Source organism: Diospyros lotus, chromosome 9 (assembly GCF_014633365.1).
Source record: "Diospyros lotus cultivar Yz01 chromosome 9, ASM1463336v1, whole genome shotgun sequence".
NCBI lineage: Eukaryota > Viridiplantae > Streptophyta > Magnoliopsida > Ericales > Ebenaceae > Diospyros > Diospyros lotus.
Window position 1 is genome coordinate 27441578 of NC_068346.1, and position 19439 is coordinate 27461016.

At 36.5% G+C, this 19439-nt stretch overlaps 1 protein-coding gene across 1 annotated transcript in view; it reads left to right on the plus strand.

Moving 5' to 3' along the window:
• The window catches only part of LOC127809332 (uncharacterized), a 79475-nt gene that overhangs the window by 50083 nt on the left and 9953 nt on the right, over window positions 1-19439 (plus strand). The window contains exons 3-4 of the mRNA XM_052348097.1: window positions 14257-14736; window positions 14851-14989. Coding sequence (XP_052204057.1) covers window positions 14257-14736; window positions 14851-14989 — 619 coding nt within the window. The remainder of the gene's footprint in view (window positions 1-14256; window positions 14737-14850; window positions 14990-19439) is intronic.

Consider the following 19439-nt stretch of genomic DNA (forward strand, 5'->3'; position numbering starts at 1 on the left):
CTACTTCTGTTGTGTTAACCAGGTAAGTTCGAATTTTCCAACACTTATGAATTGACCGAGCACCCTGAAGAGGGAACTATAAAAAGAGGACCGTTTACAAGCGACGAAAGAAAATTGTCAGATGGGTAAGCCTCTAACCCTGACGACTATCTTAGACACCGTCAATAGAGATATGCGCCATCTCCGGCACTCACCATCCCACCTACTAGACTTATCAGCTTTCCTTTCCTTTTCGAGGAGCCAAAAGGGAAGGATCCGTAACCCTTCTGTTAGTTCCGTTAGTGCCTAGGTCATTCAATAGAGAATTGCTATGCTTTCTAGGGGCAAGTGGGGAGATTGCTAGGGAAAGCAAAGTTGATCAATTTCGACGTGCGATAGCCCAAGCCCCTCAGAGGGTACCTCATTACATGCCCCGTTAGGATAAATTACCCAGGGCAAACCTTGGCCCATTAATGGGGTGACTTCAGGGTGGCGGTAACCAATAGTATAAAGCATCGCCAGAATAACATAGGGGACCCCTGGGAGCAGAAACGTCTGTGTCCCTGGCAAATAATGAGCTCATTTAGGAGAACATCCACATTATCTCGAGAGGAGAAACCTTAGTTAGTGATTCCTCAGTTGCTTGTAAGTTGTATGCGTGCCAAGCTTTGCTTGTGGACTCTATAGCCCACGTAACACAAATTGAAGACCCCATCTCCTTCACCCCAGCTGACCAAGGGAATATCCTTATACCTCACGATGACCCTTTGGTCATCTCTGCCGTAATTACTAAGCACCCTTTTGACCACATCCTTATAGATAGTGGTAGCTCTATCAATTGATCTACTTGAATTGCTTCGAGCAGATGAACATTGCTCATGATTGACTCAAACCCATTTTCTCCCCACTGTATAGTTTTATCGGGAAAGTAGTACCTATCGTAAGGTGGATGCAACTACTAATTACTATAGGATCTCAGCCTTGCAATGTTACCCGATATGTGAACTTTATGGTGGTAAAGACCACATCAGCAACTTACAACGTCATCCTAGGGAGATCACTCCTCAACAACATAAGGGTTGTTATACACCTTGATTATCATTTATCTTCTTCAGGGTGATCAGAAGAAGGCCCAAGTTTGCTACATATCATCTACCAAGGCAATGAAGGGGAAAGAGGTTTCCCATGCCCTTGATGAAACCATGTCTACTTCCGAACAAGCCTCATTGGAGCCGCAACCAATGGAGGCCCTAGAACCTATTAGACTCCAAGAAAGTGAAGAAGACAAAGTAGTTTATGTGGGAAGTCAGTTGCCGCCAAGTCAAAGGGAAGAAATTATACAATGCCTATGGGATGACGCAAACAAATTTTCCTAGGTACCCGCCAACATGCCAGGGATTGACCCTTAGGTGATTTCTCAACAATTAAATGTGAGGTCGAAAGCTAAACCTATGACGCAGAAGAGGAGGAACATTGCACCTGATAGGCTACCGACCCTTAAAGAGGAAGTTGATAGACTCTTAAAGCCTAGATTCATTAGTGAAGTCCACTACCCTGACTAGCTAGCTAACATGGTCATAGTGAAGAAATTCAATAGAAAATGGCGAGTCTATGTATTTTTTTGAATTAAACAAGGTGTATCCAAAAAGAATTAATTGCTTGGTGGATAACACTTCAGGGTACCACATGTTAAGTTTCCTTGACGCCTTTTCAGGGTACCACCAAATCAACATGTTCCCACCAGATACTGAGAAAACATCCTTTACTACAGAGACTAGGACTTACTACTACCAATTTATGCCTTTTGGGCTTAAGAATGCTAGAGCCACTTATCAGTGGGTGGTTAACAAAGTATTTAAGGAATTGCTTGGAACTACCATATAAGCTTATGTTGATGACTTGGTGGTAAAAAACCATGCTGAGGAGTCATAAGTGGAGAAGTTAGCACAAGTTTTTGTGATATGCCATCAATACCATATGCGGACCAATCCCAATAAGTGTGCTTTTGGCATTAAGTCATCCAAGTTCATAGGTTATCTTATCACATAATACAGAATATAAACCAACCCGGAGAAGATCCAGGCCCTTAACCATTTCCTCTTAAAGTTTGCTAAAAAAAGCCTCCACTTTTTTCAAATACTAAAAAAGGAAAAGAACTTCCAATCGAATGATAAGTGTGAACAATCATTTTAAGCGTTGAATGATTACCTTTGTGAAATACCTCTCCTTACTAAACTAGAGGAAGGAGATGTAGTGTATCTCTACCTTGGAAGTAGCTAGACTACAACCAGTGTAGTGTTACTAAGAATGATTGACCAGGTGGACTAACCAGCGGCAACAACTAAAAGTAAGAGAGAAGCTTAGAGTCACCAACTTCTTTTCCAATTTCTATTTATTTCTAATTCAACTACTTCTTGAGAGGATTTCTAGATTGTGATTTTCTACTTTTTTATGAATTTTTATTTTTAAAATACCTTAGTTTCGGCCACCATGGGTTGCTGGCGATTGGAGAGAAGCCCATATAAGTCACTAGCTCAATAATATTTGATTTCCAAAAATACCTTAGTTTTTAGCTATATAGTAGTCTCCAACAATAGGACCCAAAGGCATCTCCTTTAGTTATCAATAAACTTAGGCTAGGAGAAAATAAAAAATAAAATAAATAAAAAAATGGGTAATATGGTCATTTGCGTATTAATGACTAACAATACCAAATTCATAATTTTATATACCAAACACATTAAGTAATAGCTTCGAGTAATGCCTCAATTTGTATGATAATAGCTTCAAGTAATTCAATTTGTATGCTTCGAGTAATGCCCCATTAAGATTTTATTTCAATTTTAACTTTGTCCTATCACTATTTAATCTAGATACCAAATAATGCTAATGAGGTAACTAGATGTGAAAACGTTTGTGCCATTATGATTACATCTTCTTTTATAATTTCTCAATAAGCTTTAAAGAAGATAACTAAGGGGAATAACATCTAGTCCCATGGCACGGAATAGCTCATGGAGTTAAGCACACCTTTAATGTCATCGTGGTATGGAATGTAGCATAGCAATTCAATGTCTACTCTAAAGGTGATCAATATGTTTAGCTACTTTAAAGATATTATATGGTTTTGAAAGGAGAATTGCTAGCGATTGTGGCTAATAATGGCTTATTCAATTCAATTTCTTCTATTGATTTAATTTCTATTGCAGCTTGTATTTGGTTATGTAGTTCCTCTTATTTTAAATAATACATGCAGTATAAAGAGAGGAGGTGTTCTTATCACGTTCTTCAACTTATTAGATTCTTACTTTATGCCACCATTTATTTTCTTTTCCAATCACCAGCTCCTTCACATGGCGTTAGAGAGTAGCTTCTCAATTTATATCACATGGATGTGAACATTAATGGAGGATTTATATCTATGAGAACCTTTAGCTAGACTATGTAATGTTTACATTTAGTTTGATTCCATTTCCCCAAACTTCCTTTTGTGTGTTTTTATTTGAAAAATGCCTTAAAGAAGTGGGAGCTAGGGAGCATTTATACCATACCTACTGAACCTTAAGCTTGTAGTTGGATGGCAAAGCCACATGGCTTTAAATTAAAATTGACAATGCAATTTAGTGTCCTCTCCATCGAGTTAAAGGAATAGAGTAGCATCATCTAAGCCAATACTAGAACCTGCTTATGGTCGAAGGAACAATTTTCTCTCTTTTGGGTATAGTGATTGATATTTCGTTAATAAGAGTCAAACATCCTTTTGGTTTGATAATGTACATGGATTGTATTGAAATCTAAGACCTATGAGTCTAAGAGAATTGATAAGTGGTATGAAGTCACCATTTGAGGGCTATAAGTAGGGACTACCATCAATCTTTTCATCTTAGCTTATAATATTATTAAGGCCAACAATGAATATTATTGCTATTTGGTAGGCATGGAGGATGTGATCCATCTGTCCCCAACCGAGGGCTTAAACGTGCTTTTAGAGGGGTGTTTATTTGTAGTTAAGGATCCATTGGCAATTTCTATTGAGGGCAACAATGACTTTTAAACTTTGGAATAGGCCTTCAATGTCTAGTTCATTTCTATAGTAGACTAGACCTCTACTTTTCATTTTCTCATTTAGCATTGATAATAGAGAAGTGGTGATAGCTAAGATGGTTGACAACTATATTCAAAGAGGATTATTTAAGGCATGCCTTTATAAGAAAAAATCAAACAGGCTAAAATTTTTAATGTGAGGCATTTATTTTGGTGGATTGGGTATCAAGAGGTCGTGAGTTCGGAACTGGATCCTCATGGGCACTGTATTAACTGTGACTATCCTTGGGGCCATGGAAATAGGTCAAAGACCTGGGCTTACTTGTTGCACGGTTGTTGCCCGTAGGTTATAGTGTTAAAACGGGAGATGCTATGGCACACACCAAGAGGGGGGGTGAATTGGTTATTTTAAAAAATTAATTGATAGAACTTGAAAAACTTTTTAATACAGGTTAAAGTTTTAATGATTTAAAACGTGAAACATATAAAATGACAAATGAATCAAGTGAGGAATTAAGGAATGCTTGGAAAGATAAAGATGATTTAAAGAACACAAGCACAAAAGAACACCAAGATTTATAGTGGTTCAGCTTAACCCAAGCCTAATCCACTATCTTAGCTCCTCACTAAGGATTTTTCAAACCATCCACTAAAACCCCCTACTTAAACCAAGTAGGTCCTCTAGTCCGAGACTAGGAATTACAAAACCTCCCACTCAAATGGGCCCTCTAGCTATACAAGCTAGGAAAACAAGAAATATATAGTTGGAGAGAATCTAAGAGATGAATCTCTTAGTTACAATGTCTCTAAAAAATGATACAAGGCTTAAATGAATGTAAACAAATTAAGATCACAACCTTGAAGAGAGAAAATTGAAGCACACTGAATGTAAATAGAAACGAGTGTAAAATGTAAGCTCAATTCAATTCGTTCTCGTCCATTAGCCTCCTCTTGATCATCTATGACATGTATATATAAGTGTCCCACGAAGTTGAAGAGAAATATAGCCGTTTGGAGCCGTTGGGATTTGAAAAAATAGCCGTTGGAGCTTTCTGCAAAAAGAAATAGTCGACAGATGAAATATATAGTTGACTATTTTTACAACTAAAGCAAGAAATAGTCGACAGACAAAACGAATAGTCGACTATTTTATAACACAAAATTTCAATAGTTGACAGACACATTCCAATAGTCGACAGATGCAAAAATATGAAGAAAATTTTGAAACTTATGAACAAAAATAGTCGACAGACCAAAAGGCATAGTCGACTATTTTTACTCGATAGTCGACAGATGCTAAAATAGTCGACAGATGCTTAAATAGTCGACAGAACATAAAAAATAGTCGACTATTTTGAAGCATAGTCAACAGAATGATCTTGATAGTCGACTATTCTATAGAAAAACTTGAATTTTCAATACAACCTTATTCGATTCTTTAAAAACTCATTTTGATTATCTTTAAAGCAAGTTGAGATTATCAAAAGTATGATTTGAAACAAATTATTCTTAACAAATCAATCTTTCATCCATACTCAATATTTCATATCTTGCTTTAAGATTTATATACTAAAAATGCATTTTCTCATTCATATAATCCATATAGTAGAAATTGATTTTCATATAGACATTCATCAAAACCATTTCATTACTAAGAGATATTAGATATCAAAATACTAGGAGATAGTTTTCTAAAATGAACATACTTTCAAAAACATGTTCTAGTTGGTCTTTTGCCTTAGAATTATTTTGACCAACAATTTCAAGGAGATTCTTTTTAGATCTTAAAACTTGTTTATGCTAATCTCCAAATAATATAAAAGATCATAGATCATTTTAACAAAGCACTTTGAAATTGATTTTTGTTTCCAAACCATATGCTTTAATTGAGAAAAAAATACATTTGAAAATTTTCATCATCAAAACTAAACACAAGAGTAAAATATCATATAGGAGAGAAGATGACGGTCTCCACCAAAGGCTGAAGTACTGGGGGCTTCCTCCAATTCTCATGATAAAAAAAAACAAAAAAACAAAAAGGAACAATGTCGCCATAGTTCTAAGTGATTCTAGTTATAATGTTTGGATGTGCATTATAAAGCTTACCCCAAACCTTTAGAGTTGTTTCCTAATGACTATTATAAGCTCACCCATTTCCTTCTCTTAGTGTTTCTTTTCGTCATGACTATTGTAATGATACTAAAGTGGTTGTTATGGGTACCTTCTTGGTATTCTTGCATTGACATCTTTTCTTCCATAATACTTGAGCTTGAGAATGATGTGTGGTAGGGTTAGTTTATAGGGATTTTGGTTTTTTGTGTGTAGATGTGAATAATCTTACAGTCTCATATTTTATTATAAGATATTATGAGTAGGTATTTGATCCTCCAAGGTATATTATTAGATTTACTACATGATGGCGTATTTCTTTTTTGAGAGTCATGGTGGTTAAGTTTAAGTGGATGTGAGTTAGGGAAAGGTGTTAGGCTATTAGATGTTTCAGTAATGGATTGTTTAGGGAGGTGTAGGGTGAGGCCATTTTCAAGGCATGAGTTATGGAACATAAGGTGTCCTTTTCAAATTATAAATAACTAGAGGTGCCTTTGAATATAATCAACCTTTATATGCTAACTGTGGTGGTTTATGGGTAAGGGGATGATAGGGAAGTCTTCCTCTAATTCAAAGTTCATGTTGCATGATGGTAATGTGTGTTGGCAATGTAAGGCATGTATAAAGGTGAAAAGAGGTCACTTAGATTAGTTACAAGTTCATTAATTTTTAATGTTGAAGTAAGGACAAAGTTCGTCATTTCGATGTGGTTGTAGGGATGAGGGTGGTATTTGACTTACTCCATTATTGTAGAAGAGTTAATTGTTGTAGTTAAGGAGTAGGTTCTCTACCGTGGGAACATAGTTATGTAGAGTGTGGTTCATTTTTTATGCTAGTTTTATGGTATGATAAGGGTAGGCTTAATTAATTCACTATTTTGGGTCCTATTTTATAGTTGTGCTTAAGGAAAAATTAGTTGGACTGATATTTTGCTATTATAACTTCTATTTTCTTTTGAATTTTTCTCTATGTTCTTGTGTAACTTAATGTTACTACAACTGTAGTATGTTGTGGGTAACTGTAGGAGAACATGTACAATGTATGTTAGTATGCTAGTTTTTTGGTACAAAGGATAGGCTCAATTGGTCATTACTTACAAGTGTCACCGGTGAATAATCGATTAGATTACTCACTCGCTAAGCCAATAACTGAAGGGTTGGACTATGTTTTAACAGGAAATGCCCTAGGTGGGAACTTATTAGAGTTATGCCCCACAAGCCAATTAGATTTACATGTAATTGATCATACTTTACATTTTGATTCTTTATCTTCAATCAATTGTTATTGCAAGGCATTATGTTTTTATTTGTCATTGATGGTTGTTATCATTATTTATTGTAATTAATACTTGACAAAGTCCATAGATCAAATAGGCTCATGGAATATGCTCGTGCATAGAGATGATGATCATGAAACATATTCATTTCAAGCCTTGATCTTAAATGTTCCTAGTCATAGAGTTATTAGGATTGGACACTAATAACTCGAATAGACTAGCACATATGATGCATGCTCAATTAAGAGAATGTCTCATTTCATGGACATTGGTGTGAGGACACTAGTGCATATATGTGGGTGCTTATTATAAGAATAAGTACACTGAACTGACCCGCTACAAAATTCCTAATAGTTATTATTTAATGTCGAATTGGAATTCATGTGTTGCAATAATGCAGATTGATCCTTAGACTTGAGACATCATGGTAGTCTTATATTTGACTGGTTACACTTTGGTACTTTTTTGGATTCTAAAGGAGTCATTAACAAATTATCACTGGGCGTAACCTTATCACATATGAAGGCTTGTGAATGTCGAAATAGGATTCATCACTCATTGATAAGATGAGAAGATATCCTATGCATTTTGATGATTTCATAACTGAGGAAATCCTTGGCCAAGGTGAGGTGGAAATCAAAAGGTGTTTTGATTTCACTTATCAAGTCATAAATCTAGAATGGATACATAGTTATTGAATGATTAGGGTTTTGTCATAAAACTATACCCTAAATTCAATCGGGACATAGATTGATGAAAGGATTTTACTACACGGTAATTGCAATTGAAAAGGTCCGTGCTTTTCATCGTTGGCTAGGTATTCATGGCATGTTGCTAGACGTTAACCATGATATGTAGGGTTTTATAATTAAGTAGGGTTTTAGAATTAATTTAATTAATTATAAAATTATTAATTAAAGAGTTTAATTAAGAACCCCATGAGATGTGTTAATTAAAAGGCTCATAAGTTTAATTAAAAAGTTTAATTAATCTAATAAGTTGGGCCTTCATATAGCCCAATGGTGGACCTAAGGGATCACACACTTAGGTCGAGCCCGTTCCACAATTTAAAAGAGAGATTCGGCCCAATGTGATTAAGGGTCAGGCTTAAAGCACTATTAGGGTTTTTAACTCTATAAATATGCCACTTAAGAAGCTGGAAAAGAGTGAGAAATTTCGGATCTCTCAAGAGGCGCCTAGGGTTGCTAGCATTACTCTAGGAGTTTGTGGAAAGGGTCGATTGTATGGACCGACTTGGAAGAGTTCGTGTTTACGACTCTACAGATCATAACCAGGCAGAATCTAAGCTACGCGGTCGGCTGGTTTCCCAACAGCACTAGGCTTCGTCCTTCCCTTCGCTCCACTAGAGGAATCAGTCCCAAACATAGACAAGGAAACACAGTAGAGCGAGACCCGAAACCCGAGTGAGCTTCACCTTTCTTCTGCTCGCCTCACAACAAGCCAAAGGTGACCCAGGCACAAAACTAGCTCATCAAACATCCACTAAGTACTGGGGATTTATGGGAACATACATTTTTTATCCTTGCCAGATCCTAAACTTGGCTCCACCAACTAAGCCATATACATCAAGCCATCTCACAATCACCTATCACACTATGGTGACTACAACAACTAGATACATCTAGCGCTCAACAATATTTACACTCAATCACATGAATACATACATGAATATACCACATACAAACTCAAGCGACAACACTAGTCGCCACATCAGCCTCCCGATACCATCCCTGCTTGCATCTAGACTTGCACATCTACATCACGAGATAAAACCTCATGAGTCATAAAGACTCAGTAAGGGTGCAATGCATAAATAAATGAAGCATGAGAAAGCATGTAATACAAAAATAAAAAATGGATAGTCTTCCATGCCTTCATAACCTCCATAGATTAAGGCATCAACCAATCCTTCCCACAACACTATTCCTCCATATGGCCATAGGTACACTAGAACTCATATCATGCAAGTGTTACCACTACATGCAACTCATAAAGAAAACATTTACAAATGTATGCAAGACCACCACCTTTGGGGTTGTCCCTTACCTGGATCGAATCCTCCTTTCTGCCTCTACACGAACTCCAACCTGAACCTCGAACTCTTCTAGGACCACCTCTTCCTTGGTAAAACCTAAATGCCACACAAAACCCATCAACATCAGGCATTAAACCAATGCCTTCAATTTTGCCATACACCGTAAAACCACCCAACAACAACTTCCAAACAACCCCAACCGAGGGTTTCATCCAACCAACAATTATTCTACATTATTCCACAACATCTCACATAAAGCATTTAACTTAAAAATAAATTATTAATTTACTTTACTCATCTGGCGAAGAAATTCGGGAAACGCCCATACTAACGTCGCCTCCTGAGCTGCCACCTAGAGCCCCAAATCCCAAATCCCAAATCTGAGCCTCTGGCAAGCTCCTCAAGCCTCAAAATGATTTTTAGAATTTTTCCAAAAATTTTTGGAATTTTCTACCTTTTTTCTCCATTTTTTCTATTTTTTTAGATTTTCCCTATTTTCTTTTTCTTTTCTTTTCTTTTTTGTCTTTTTTCTCTTCATCTTCTTTCTTTTCTCGTGCGTCTTCTTCCTCACGCACGGCCCCTGCGACCAGCTCTATCTCTGCCGACCGGCACCAGCACCTCCACCGCGTGCAACAACTGCTGCTGCCACCTTTGGCTTCATCGCTGCTGTCCCCGGCCGCTGGGCCTCCTCTGACACTACTGCTGGCCCCAACCCACTGCTGGTTACCTTCCTCGAGGATGCAGCACCGCGAGCAGCTACTTGCTTCCCCCCGCGTAAACCTGCGCGCTGCGGCCATGACCGCGTCACACCGCAGCCACACCATCGACCACTGCTCGCGACTCCAACCACCGCACACCAGCTCTCTCCCGATCTCTCATTTCTCCCCTCTCTAGTCTCAACCCTGCTCTCTCGAGCTCTACTCTCTCTCTCTCTCCCACACACACACACTCTCTGCTTTGTTTTCAAAATCTCAAAGGGCAGAAGCTTTCTCCCCACTTTTGTGCATACCCATAATATATATATATATATAAACAATTTACACATTAGCCCCTCAATTTGACATTAATTCCACTTGAGGAATTTGTTAAATGTACTTGGACCTTCCAAGCCTTTATTTAATTACTCTTAACCCACTCAAAATCTTGATTTTTCAAAATTAATAATCGAATTTTACTCAAAAATGTCGATTTTGTCCCTACGCCTACACGGGACATTCATTCCACTTTAAAACACCTTAGGGCTTCCTTACTCGCAAAACTGGACCACCCCTAGAGTCCTCTCAGCTTCCCAGAGGTCCCTTGCAACCATTCGGTACTGACACCCATTTGGGCTTATACAGAATTTATTTCGAAAATTGTTCTCGGTCGGACTGCTTCCAGCATCATTAACTTCATCTCGAGACACTCACCAATCTCATGCCCTCTTCCCTGGACATCCAAGTCCCGAGACACTCCTATTGTTGATTCAAGAAATTTTATTAATTAATTTCTTGAGATCAACTTTTGGCCTTACCGGACCACCCGAGGACCTTTCAAAATAATCGAACATCATACATTTTTACTATCATGAAGTTCGGGTTATTACATTCCACCCCCTTAAAAGAATTTCGTCCTCGAAATTCACTTTACCTTATTAAACTGCCAAAAACGACTACATTCTCGAGTAAATCACTGAACTCCCGCCAAAACCCACAATTAGTTGTTGGTCATGACATATGACTACTATAATAACATCCATTCCCTAATGGATTTCAACTGCTTCTGAGCTTCACTTTGCAGTTAACTTCCCATTTTCCACATCAAACCAAAATCAACACGATAATGCCAATCAAATCTACAACATTGCATCACTGATCAGTCAACAACGATTTTGCATCGATCACACACAACTACATTTCCCTTGCCAATCACACATGGCCACGATTTTATGCTGATCAAGCACAACAACGTTTTAGCACTTATCAATCACAGCAATGCCACTTATAATGCCCACTAGGCACGCTGACACCGATTCACCATTGCATTTCATCACCAATCTCATGCCCTCTTCCTTGGACATCCAAGTCCCGAGGCACTCCCTGTCATCGATTCGAGAAATTTTATTAATTAATTTCTCGATATCAACTTTTAGCATTGTCGGACCACCCGAGGTCCTTTCAAAATAATCGAACATCATACATTTTTCACTACCATGAAGTACAGGGTATTACACTCATACTACAATTTATATATAGTAGTATTCAAGTCAAAATTAGTTAATTCTTTGCTATTATATAAGTTTGTTTGTTTTGTTTTGATTTCTTGTCCTATGTTCTTGCACAACTTTGTATGAAGAATCCTACACCAAGGAAGTTAAGTTTGAATACCATTCAAAATACAATAGAATATACAAAAAACTAAGATAACCAAGCTTTCTTTTTCTCCATTTTTCTTTTAAAATTGTTCTCACTTTAAGTTCATTCCTTAGTCTTTAATTGTTTTGACTAAACTCGTGCACTGTTGAGGATCCTCATTCTTAGACTCCTAATTGCAATCCTTGGAATCTTAGGATGGAAAAAACCACTATTTGGAATGTGTGATCTTGACAGTGGTTCTAAGGGCTAAGTGGGAATTTGATACCTATGTATGGAAATAAGGATGTAGGATGTGGATGTTAAAGGAGATACATTCACTACTATATTCTATTGGAAGTTTATATAGGATCAAGTTGAGGTTGTGATACAAAGTTGGGTTAGTGCCAACAACTTTTGGAATGTGGGGTATGGGCTATAAGATTGACAATAGTGTTACATTGGTCCCGCATGGGGTCATCTTGGTGAGTTCGCTCCACAAATTTTATTGTGTTGGTGATTGTATGTATACCAGCTCTAAGAACTTCTATGAGGAAAGGATTGAAGAGAGCATTAACTAAGAATGTCGGATGGTTTTCCTATTTAAACCAAGAGCTAGTGGAATTCTAGATGATGCAAGCTCTTAAAAATGGTGCATAGTTGAGGGAAGAATTCATTAACACAAATTATTTAGAGAAGGTGTGATCAATTTTCACGTGAGAGTAGTAAAAGTCTCCTAGTATTTCATAAGAGCATAGAGTTGTTATGGATTTCCATTCATTTCTTGATTTGGAGTCCATAGATTATAGGTCTTTTAAACTTGATTCCAATTCTTCAGTCATTTTCTACATTCATCTTACTTGGAAGAAGTCTCTATAGTTGAGTATAGAAAGGATAAATGGAAAAATTAACTTCTTATTTCTTTTTGTTCAGGATTCCATTCTTTAATGGCTTTGAGTTTATTTGTGATGTGACATGGAGCTTTGAGTACGTCACCTAAACATCTTACTTTTGTGAGAAATGAATGACAAATATATTGCATGTGGTATCTCTTTTCTAAATTGAACCTTTCACTCCCCAAGAGTTTTGGATGATTGCCTTGATTACTTGTTTGCTAAAAGGTCTTGCATAAATAATTGATCTTTCTAACTCGATAACCTGCTTGGATCGTTATGAATAGTTTGGTGATCATTGAGTAGGTCTATATTGACATACTTGGAGGGTGTTCTATTGGAAGACTCAATGGGAAGCTAGGGGTGAAGATAAACAATAGGAGAAAAGGTTGCTAAGATTGGGGTAGAGTGGGAGACTAGGGTAAGAGAAGGATGGGATACAGAGCCAGTTGCTATTACTTTGATATGCAAGTTTCTCTTTATTACATAACTCCTTAAATTTTGATTAGGTTTGCTCTTATAACATCTATTCATATTGAGATCGGTTTTATCTCACTTGATAAGGTTAATATAACAGAGAAGAAGTATCTTAGATAAACCCTATTTGATGGTATTTTGATTAAATGATTATGATAGGTTTAGGAAATCCATCCTGACCTGTTATGATTAAGATTTGGAGCTTATAAATAGGTGTAGTTTGATTTAATTGTGGAGATGGGTGCCATGACTCAATAACCAAAGTCCTTGAGTTGTGAATGTTAGATTATTTGGAGTCGGAATGTATGTTGGAAGGTTTTGCTTTTTCTCTACGCAAAAATATTTATTAGTGGATTATCCACATGTGGTGGGACCTTAGATGTAGGTTTGTTGAAGTCAGATCATGTTAATTTTTTCTTCTTGTTATTTTTCTCATTTGACTTTTTTGTTTGGTTTGCATGATCTAAACCTAACAGTATTTTATTTTACAGTTTGGTAGCTAAATTGATTGTATTTTCTATCAAAGAAGAAATAAGGGGAGAGATAAAAGAGGGAAGATTTTGTGGAAATGATATTTAATTCTAAGCATGTAACACCATGCTTTATATTAATAGTTTGACTTTGAATAAGTTGAGAATTAATTGAATGATAAATCAAATTAAGGCTCTTCAAATATAAATTAATATATGCTTGAATATAACAGATTTTCATCTTTTCCCATTCAATCTTCATAGATCAACTTCAAAACATTTTCTACTTTCCAATATATTACATTTAAAGAGCAAGAATTAATATATGCTTGAATATAATTTCAATCTTCACACTTGAAATTATACTTTCAAGATTTCGATAGTAACCTAGTAAGTCATTCCGACGTTTTTATCATTTGCACTTGCCAGCAAATAAAACCGATAAAACTCTACTAGGAAATGGATGACCTTTCTTCATAAATCATCATTTTCCATATTGTTTCATGTTATTCATATTTTTGTTTTTTTGATGACACCTTCTAAGCTTATGCATAAATATAAAACATTTGGTATTTAAATTTTGTATATACATTAAGTGCAATAACAGATGAAACTTTTGCAGGTATTGACAAAGAAATGCACCTAATGAATTTGAACAAGTTTTTACAAAAGGGCGATTGGACACATGTTAAATATTTGCTTGAGCTATATCCTGATGCATTAACAAAAAAGATTTCTCTATACGGGGACACGGCTCTTCATATTGCAACAATATCAGGACATGTGAAGATTGTGGAAGAGTTGGTTACTATGACAAGTGCAAAAGATTTGTTGCTAAAAAATAACTTTGGTGAAACAACTCTTTCCCTTGCTGCTGGTGGGGGAATTGTAAAGGTAGCCAAACCTTTAGTGAGGAAGAACATTGCCTTGCTAAGGGTTAGAAACATTAATAACCATATCCCAGTGGTTGTAGCTGCTCAATTTGGCCACATAGAAATGGTGCGCTACCTTTATTATATGACTCTAGAGGAAGAACTAGATCCAAAGAGGAGTAAACAAGGTGCTAAGCTTCTTACCACTTGTATTGTAGCCCAAATCTATGGTAAGAAAGCCAACTCAACTTCTCCTTTATATATATATATGTATATGTATTCTCATTGATCATGATATAGAGCTTAATCTTTTGGTATGCGTTTGGCTATTGATGTCACCATAGATGTTGCATTAGATTTGGTTCGAAAGTTCCCAGACCTATCTATTACTATACTAGAAGAACCTCCAGGTGGAACACTAAACACACTGGCTACCAGACACTCTGCTTTCCCAAGTGGAACTCAACTTTCATTTTGGCAGCGGTGTATATACTTATGTGGGTATTCTTCATTCACTCAACAAATTTGTCCTTTTAATAAATTATTGGTTTTATTTACTTATGTCTTCATCTTTGTTGGTCTAGTTATGCATTTTAATATGGTTTTATCTTAGCATACTAGCATATTCTCTTTCTTTTTTTTTCAATTTTATACTCATGTTAGTTTGAACATAACAAAAAAAAAAAAAGAAAGAAAGGCATCAACAAGCTTTGACATCTACATGGAATTCTTATTTTTATACAATGAAATTCCATTCCTTAGTAAGTTGAACGGATGTAGAGATATAGCATTATGAAATTAAAGTACACAATAAGAAAGAAAATAATAGGGATAGAACATTAAGATTTACACAAAAATCCATTAAGAGATATATGATGGAGGTATTGGAAGCATAGTTCAAAATAAGTAACATCATAAATATCAATTATAAGATGAACTTGTAGTTCTTTCCTAATTGTTTATTTCTATTACCTAATGGAGACACCTACGTAGTAATAGTGGTAATATTTTAGAATCACATGTTTGAGGATCTTCTAACCATATGATATGATCTCATCCATAAGAAAGGGATAAAAGATAATGTTTGAGATCTCCAAAAATCGCAGATTCTTTTCATCTAGTTTTTGTGTCTTTTAAATAACCCTTAGTTTGAATTTATACACTATGAGTTTCTAAGATTGGCTCGAGTCATTATAAGAAGGCATTACATAACATAAGATTCTGGGGATATTTTTTTTTCCAATCAATAGAAACTCAACACAAAACTGTTCCCCTAAGATCCCATTACACCTTCTCAGTATATCAACTATAAACTATCAATAAACTAAGATAGGTTCATTATCTCAAATGCGAAAGCTAGATCAAAACCTTAACAGGTCATAATCGAAACCACTTTATTCATATTATAAAGTCAAACCAACGTTTATATGACGTCATCAAAATTAACAACATAATTGAAAACGACATAAAGTAAACTATCCACTAATCTTCGTCACTCTTCGATGATCCCTTTTTCTTTTGCACTGCTGCCTTCACCTAGAACGTTTGAATGTTCCAGGGACAAAGTCTATATTAGATGATGAACCATCTAAGTAAGAGTTCAAACACATTTTTCATGAATGAATGCAAGACATGAAATAAACCAATACACCCGGTAAGCTCTAGCCCAAGAGAATCCCAAGCGCTTAACACTACCACGGGAAAAGAGCAATCTCTCTAAAAGCTATGCCACCATACCAACTCGACGACACGATGCGATTCTAGCTTAAGAGGGGCAAGCCAACTCATCTCTCTAGATTACGCTTCCTCTCTAAGCATTCGGGAACCACCATACAATCCCAACTCCAAAATTTCACATGGATCACCTAGTCATCCTAGTGCAACTTCCCTAGCCAAACGGCCTGGCACGGAAACCAAACTGGCTATCCCGGCATACTCACCAGTACGAGATACCCCTATTATTCTGTCACGCACTTAGAGAGTTACGGCTACGCTATCTAGATAACATCTTAAGCTGACATCCCACATGAACAACACAGTATGGACCACCTAGTCATCCTAGTGCAACTTTTCTGGTCAAACGACCCGGCACGGAAACCAAGGCGGCTATCCTGATATGCACACCAGCATCAGATACCCCTATTATTCCGTCATGCCCTTGGAGAATTATGGCTACACTATCCAGACAACATCTTAGGCTGACATTCCATACGAACACACAAAACGCAAGACAATGCCATATTTCACAATTCCATGCATCATATAAACAATATTTTATAAAATATAATGCACAAGCTCAAAACGTTTAGGGACAAACCTCCCTCATAAAACCAACCGTCACCGGTTATCATTTGCATGCAACAAAATCATTTGCATGAGCAAGTCAAGTTTGATAGTGAACAACTCACAATAAGTCAAGTTTTCTAGTTAGAACACTCATCTTGAATATAATTCAGAATGCCTCAAAATTCGCCCAACCTCAACTCTAGTGCCAAGCTTTTAAATACTAAATTCCGAACACCAACACATTCCTCGAACTTCATATAAATTTTTAAAATTTTTCAAAAATTTTCTACTAATTTTCTCCCTTTTCTTTTCTCTCTATTTCCTCCATCTTGCTCTCTCTTGATTTTGTTCACTCGGCCGAGCTCTCTCTGCCTCTACTTTTCCCTCTTCTTCCAATTGCCCTCCTTATACATACACGTAATACTTGGACTCCATCCATATATTATATAATCATACTTGGCTGAAGATTGGCCATCACGCACCTGAATGCATAATATATATATATATCTATTATAAAGTTTATCTCTTAGTATATTAAAGAAATCTCTGTAACTTAGCCACCGTTCTTATCTATATTATATTATATTATATTATATTATATTACATTTTATGTATGCTTGCCTTCCACTTCAATTGGGCACCACGCAGCTTCATTAAATTCAATTTAAACTTTGCTTCCTTGGAAGCTTCTAATGTGCACCCCACAGATTGCTTCATTGCTCCTACATATATATATAAATATAATTTATTATATTATATATTAAAATCATAAAAATTATATATAAATCCCTCAATTAATTCTAAATCCCACTCTGAGCATTTCACAATTATAATTACACCCTCAGACATAAATTTCATTCAAATTCAAATACCAAAAATCCACAATTAATAATTTCAAGATTACTTGATAAGGACAATTTCGCCCCCGGGCCCTCACGGGACCTTTGCTTTATCCCAAAATCACTTCAGAGTTGATTCTTACTCAAAACCAGAGCCCCCTCAAGGTTCTGTTGACTTTCAGGATGATCCCTACATCGATTCGATTTTCTCAACCCGGTCGACAACTGTACCGAAAACTATTCCCGATCAAATTTCTTTCATTACCAAAAATCATAACTCGAATCACTCGTGAATACTATACCATTTTCCTTAATCATCCAGGGTCCGGGATACTCCATTCGTTTAATTCGGTCGTCTAAAGCTGCGTTAGTGTATCCTATAGTCTCATTTTTCTGAAAATTCCATTTATGCCCTTCATTAAATGCCATTCATAACTTCAAGAAAATTCTGGGGTATTACACAATTGTTGTCCAAATGGGGTATATAGTATAGATGCCAAAGTTCATGATCTCAGTTTCTAACTCACTAAGACCTATTATTTGAATTGAGAATTGACTCAAATGTGTTTACAATTTATTCAAATAGAATCATTCAATCTACATATGGTATATGAATTTATTCATACCCTTTAGTATGTTGTGATCAATCTTTTTTTTTTTTTTTAAGTATAATGCAATGTTTGTTGTGAGTTCTAACATACATCTAACAACCAGATAAAAGAGTAATATCCTAACCCAAGTGTTGCTTATTGTTCGCGTATTCTTTCTCGCAAGTGAATGGAATCGTAACAAGTAATATAATGATCGATAAAGTATCTGTAATACCCCCAAAATTAGGGTTATTTATGAATAAATATTTTATTAAAAAATGAAATTTCGGGAAAGATTAGTATCTGAATAGCCCCAAAAAAATGATCGAATCGACTGCAAGGAATGCCCTGGAGTCGAGATGCTTAAGGAAGATGATATGGCATTACAAGCATCCCGAGATAGGATTTATGGCATCGAAAGAAATTGGATTAGGAACGATTTTCGATACAGCTAGAAATGTAGTTATGTATGAGTTGAAATACCGAATTATCGTAGGGGACTTCCGGGAAGTCAACAGAATCTTGAGGGGGCTTCGGTTTTTCATAAGGAACGACCCTTCAGTGGTTTCAGAAAAAAAAATAAAAGGATTTGAGGTCAAAACGAAGATTTGGGCTTATGTGTAATTTTTTGAATTTGCCCGAGGGAGGTAAAAATGAGAATTTTTAGGAATCTTTGGGGATGAAATGAAAGGATTAGGACTTGAGGGTCTTAATGGCAATATTGCAAAGATGAGGGGCTTGTGAAAAAGGAACAAAAGTGGTAAAAGGCAAAGTTGAAGGGGCAAATGTGTAATTTTTCAAAGATGGGTGTTGCCATGGCCCACCAGCCATTCCTGGTCGCTGACCAGCAACTTCTGACCACGGGGAATCAGATGAGGGTGGTCGAGCATGCGTTGGGGACAATTCTTGGCTAGCATCGAGCGTAGGAATGGCTAAAAGATTGAATAAACCGACTGCGGTTTGGTCAGCCATGTCGCAGCCTGTGTTTGGGTCATCCGAGGGGTGCTTGAAGCTTTTAAGGTATCGATGCAAGCATCCACGAGCGTTTGAAGGTTCAAAATTGGCTATAAATATGGGTTTCATGATGGTCTAATTGGGAAGCATTTTGAGCTTCAAATCGCCCAAATTTTGGACAAATTGAGAGGTTTCGATAAGGGGCTTTTGTTACCCATAAGAGGAGGAAGCTTTTTGGAAAATTTGGTCAGTTTTGGTGGCCAT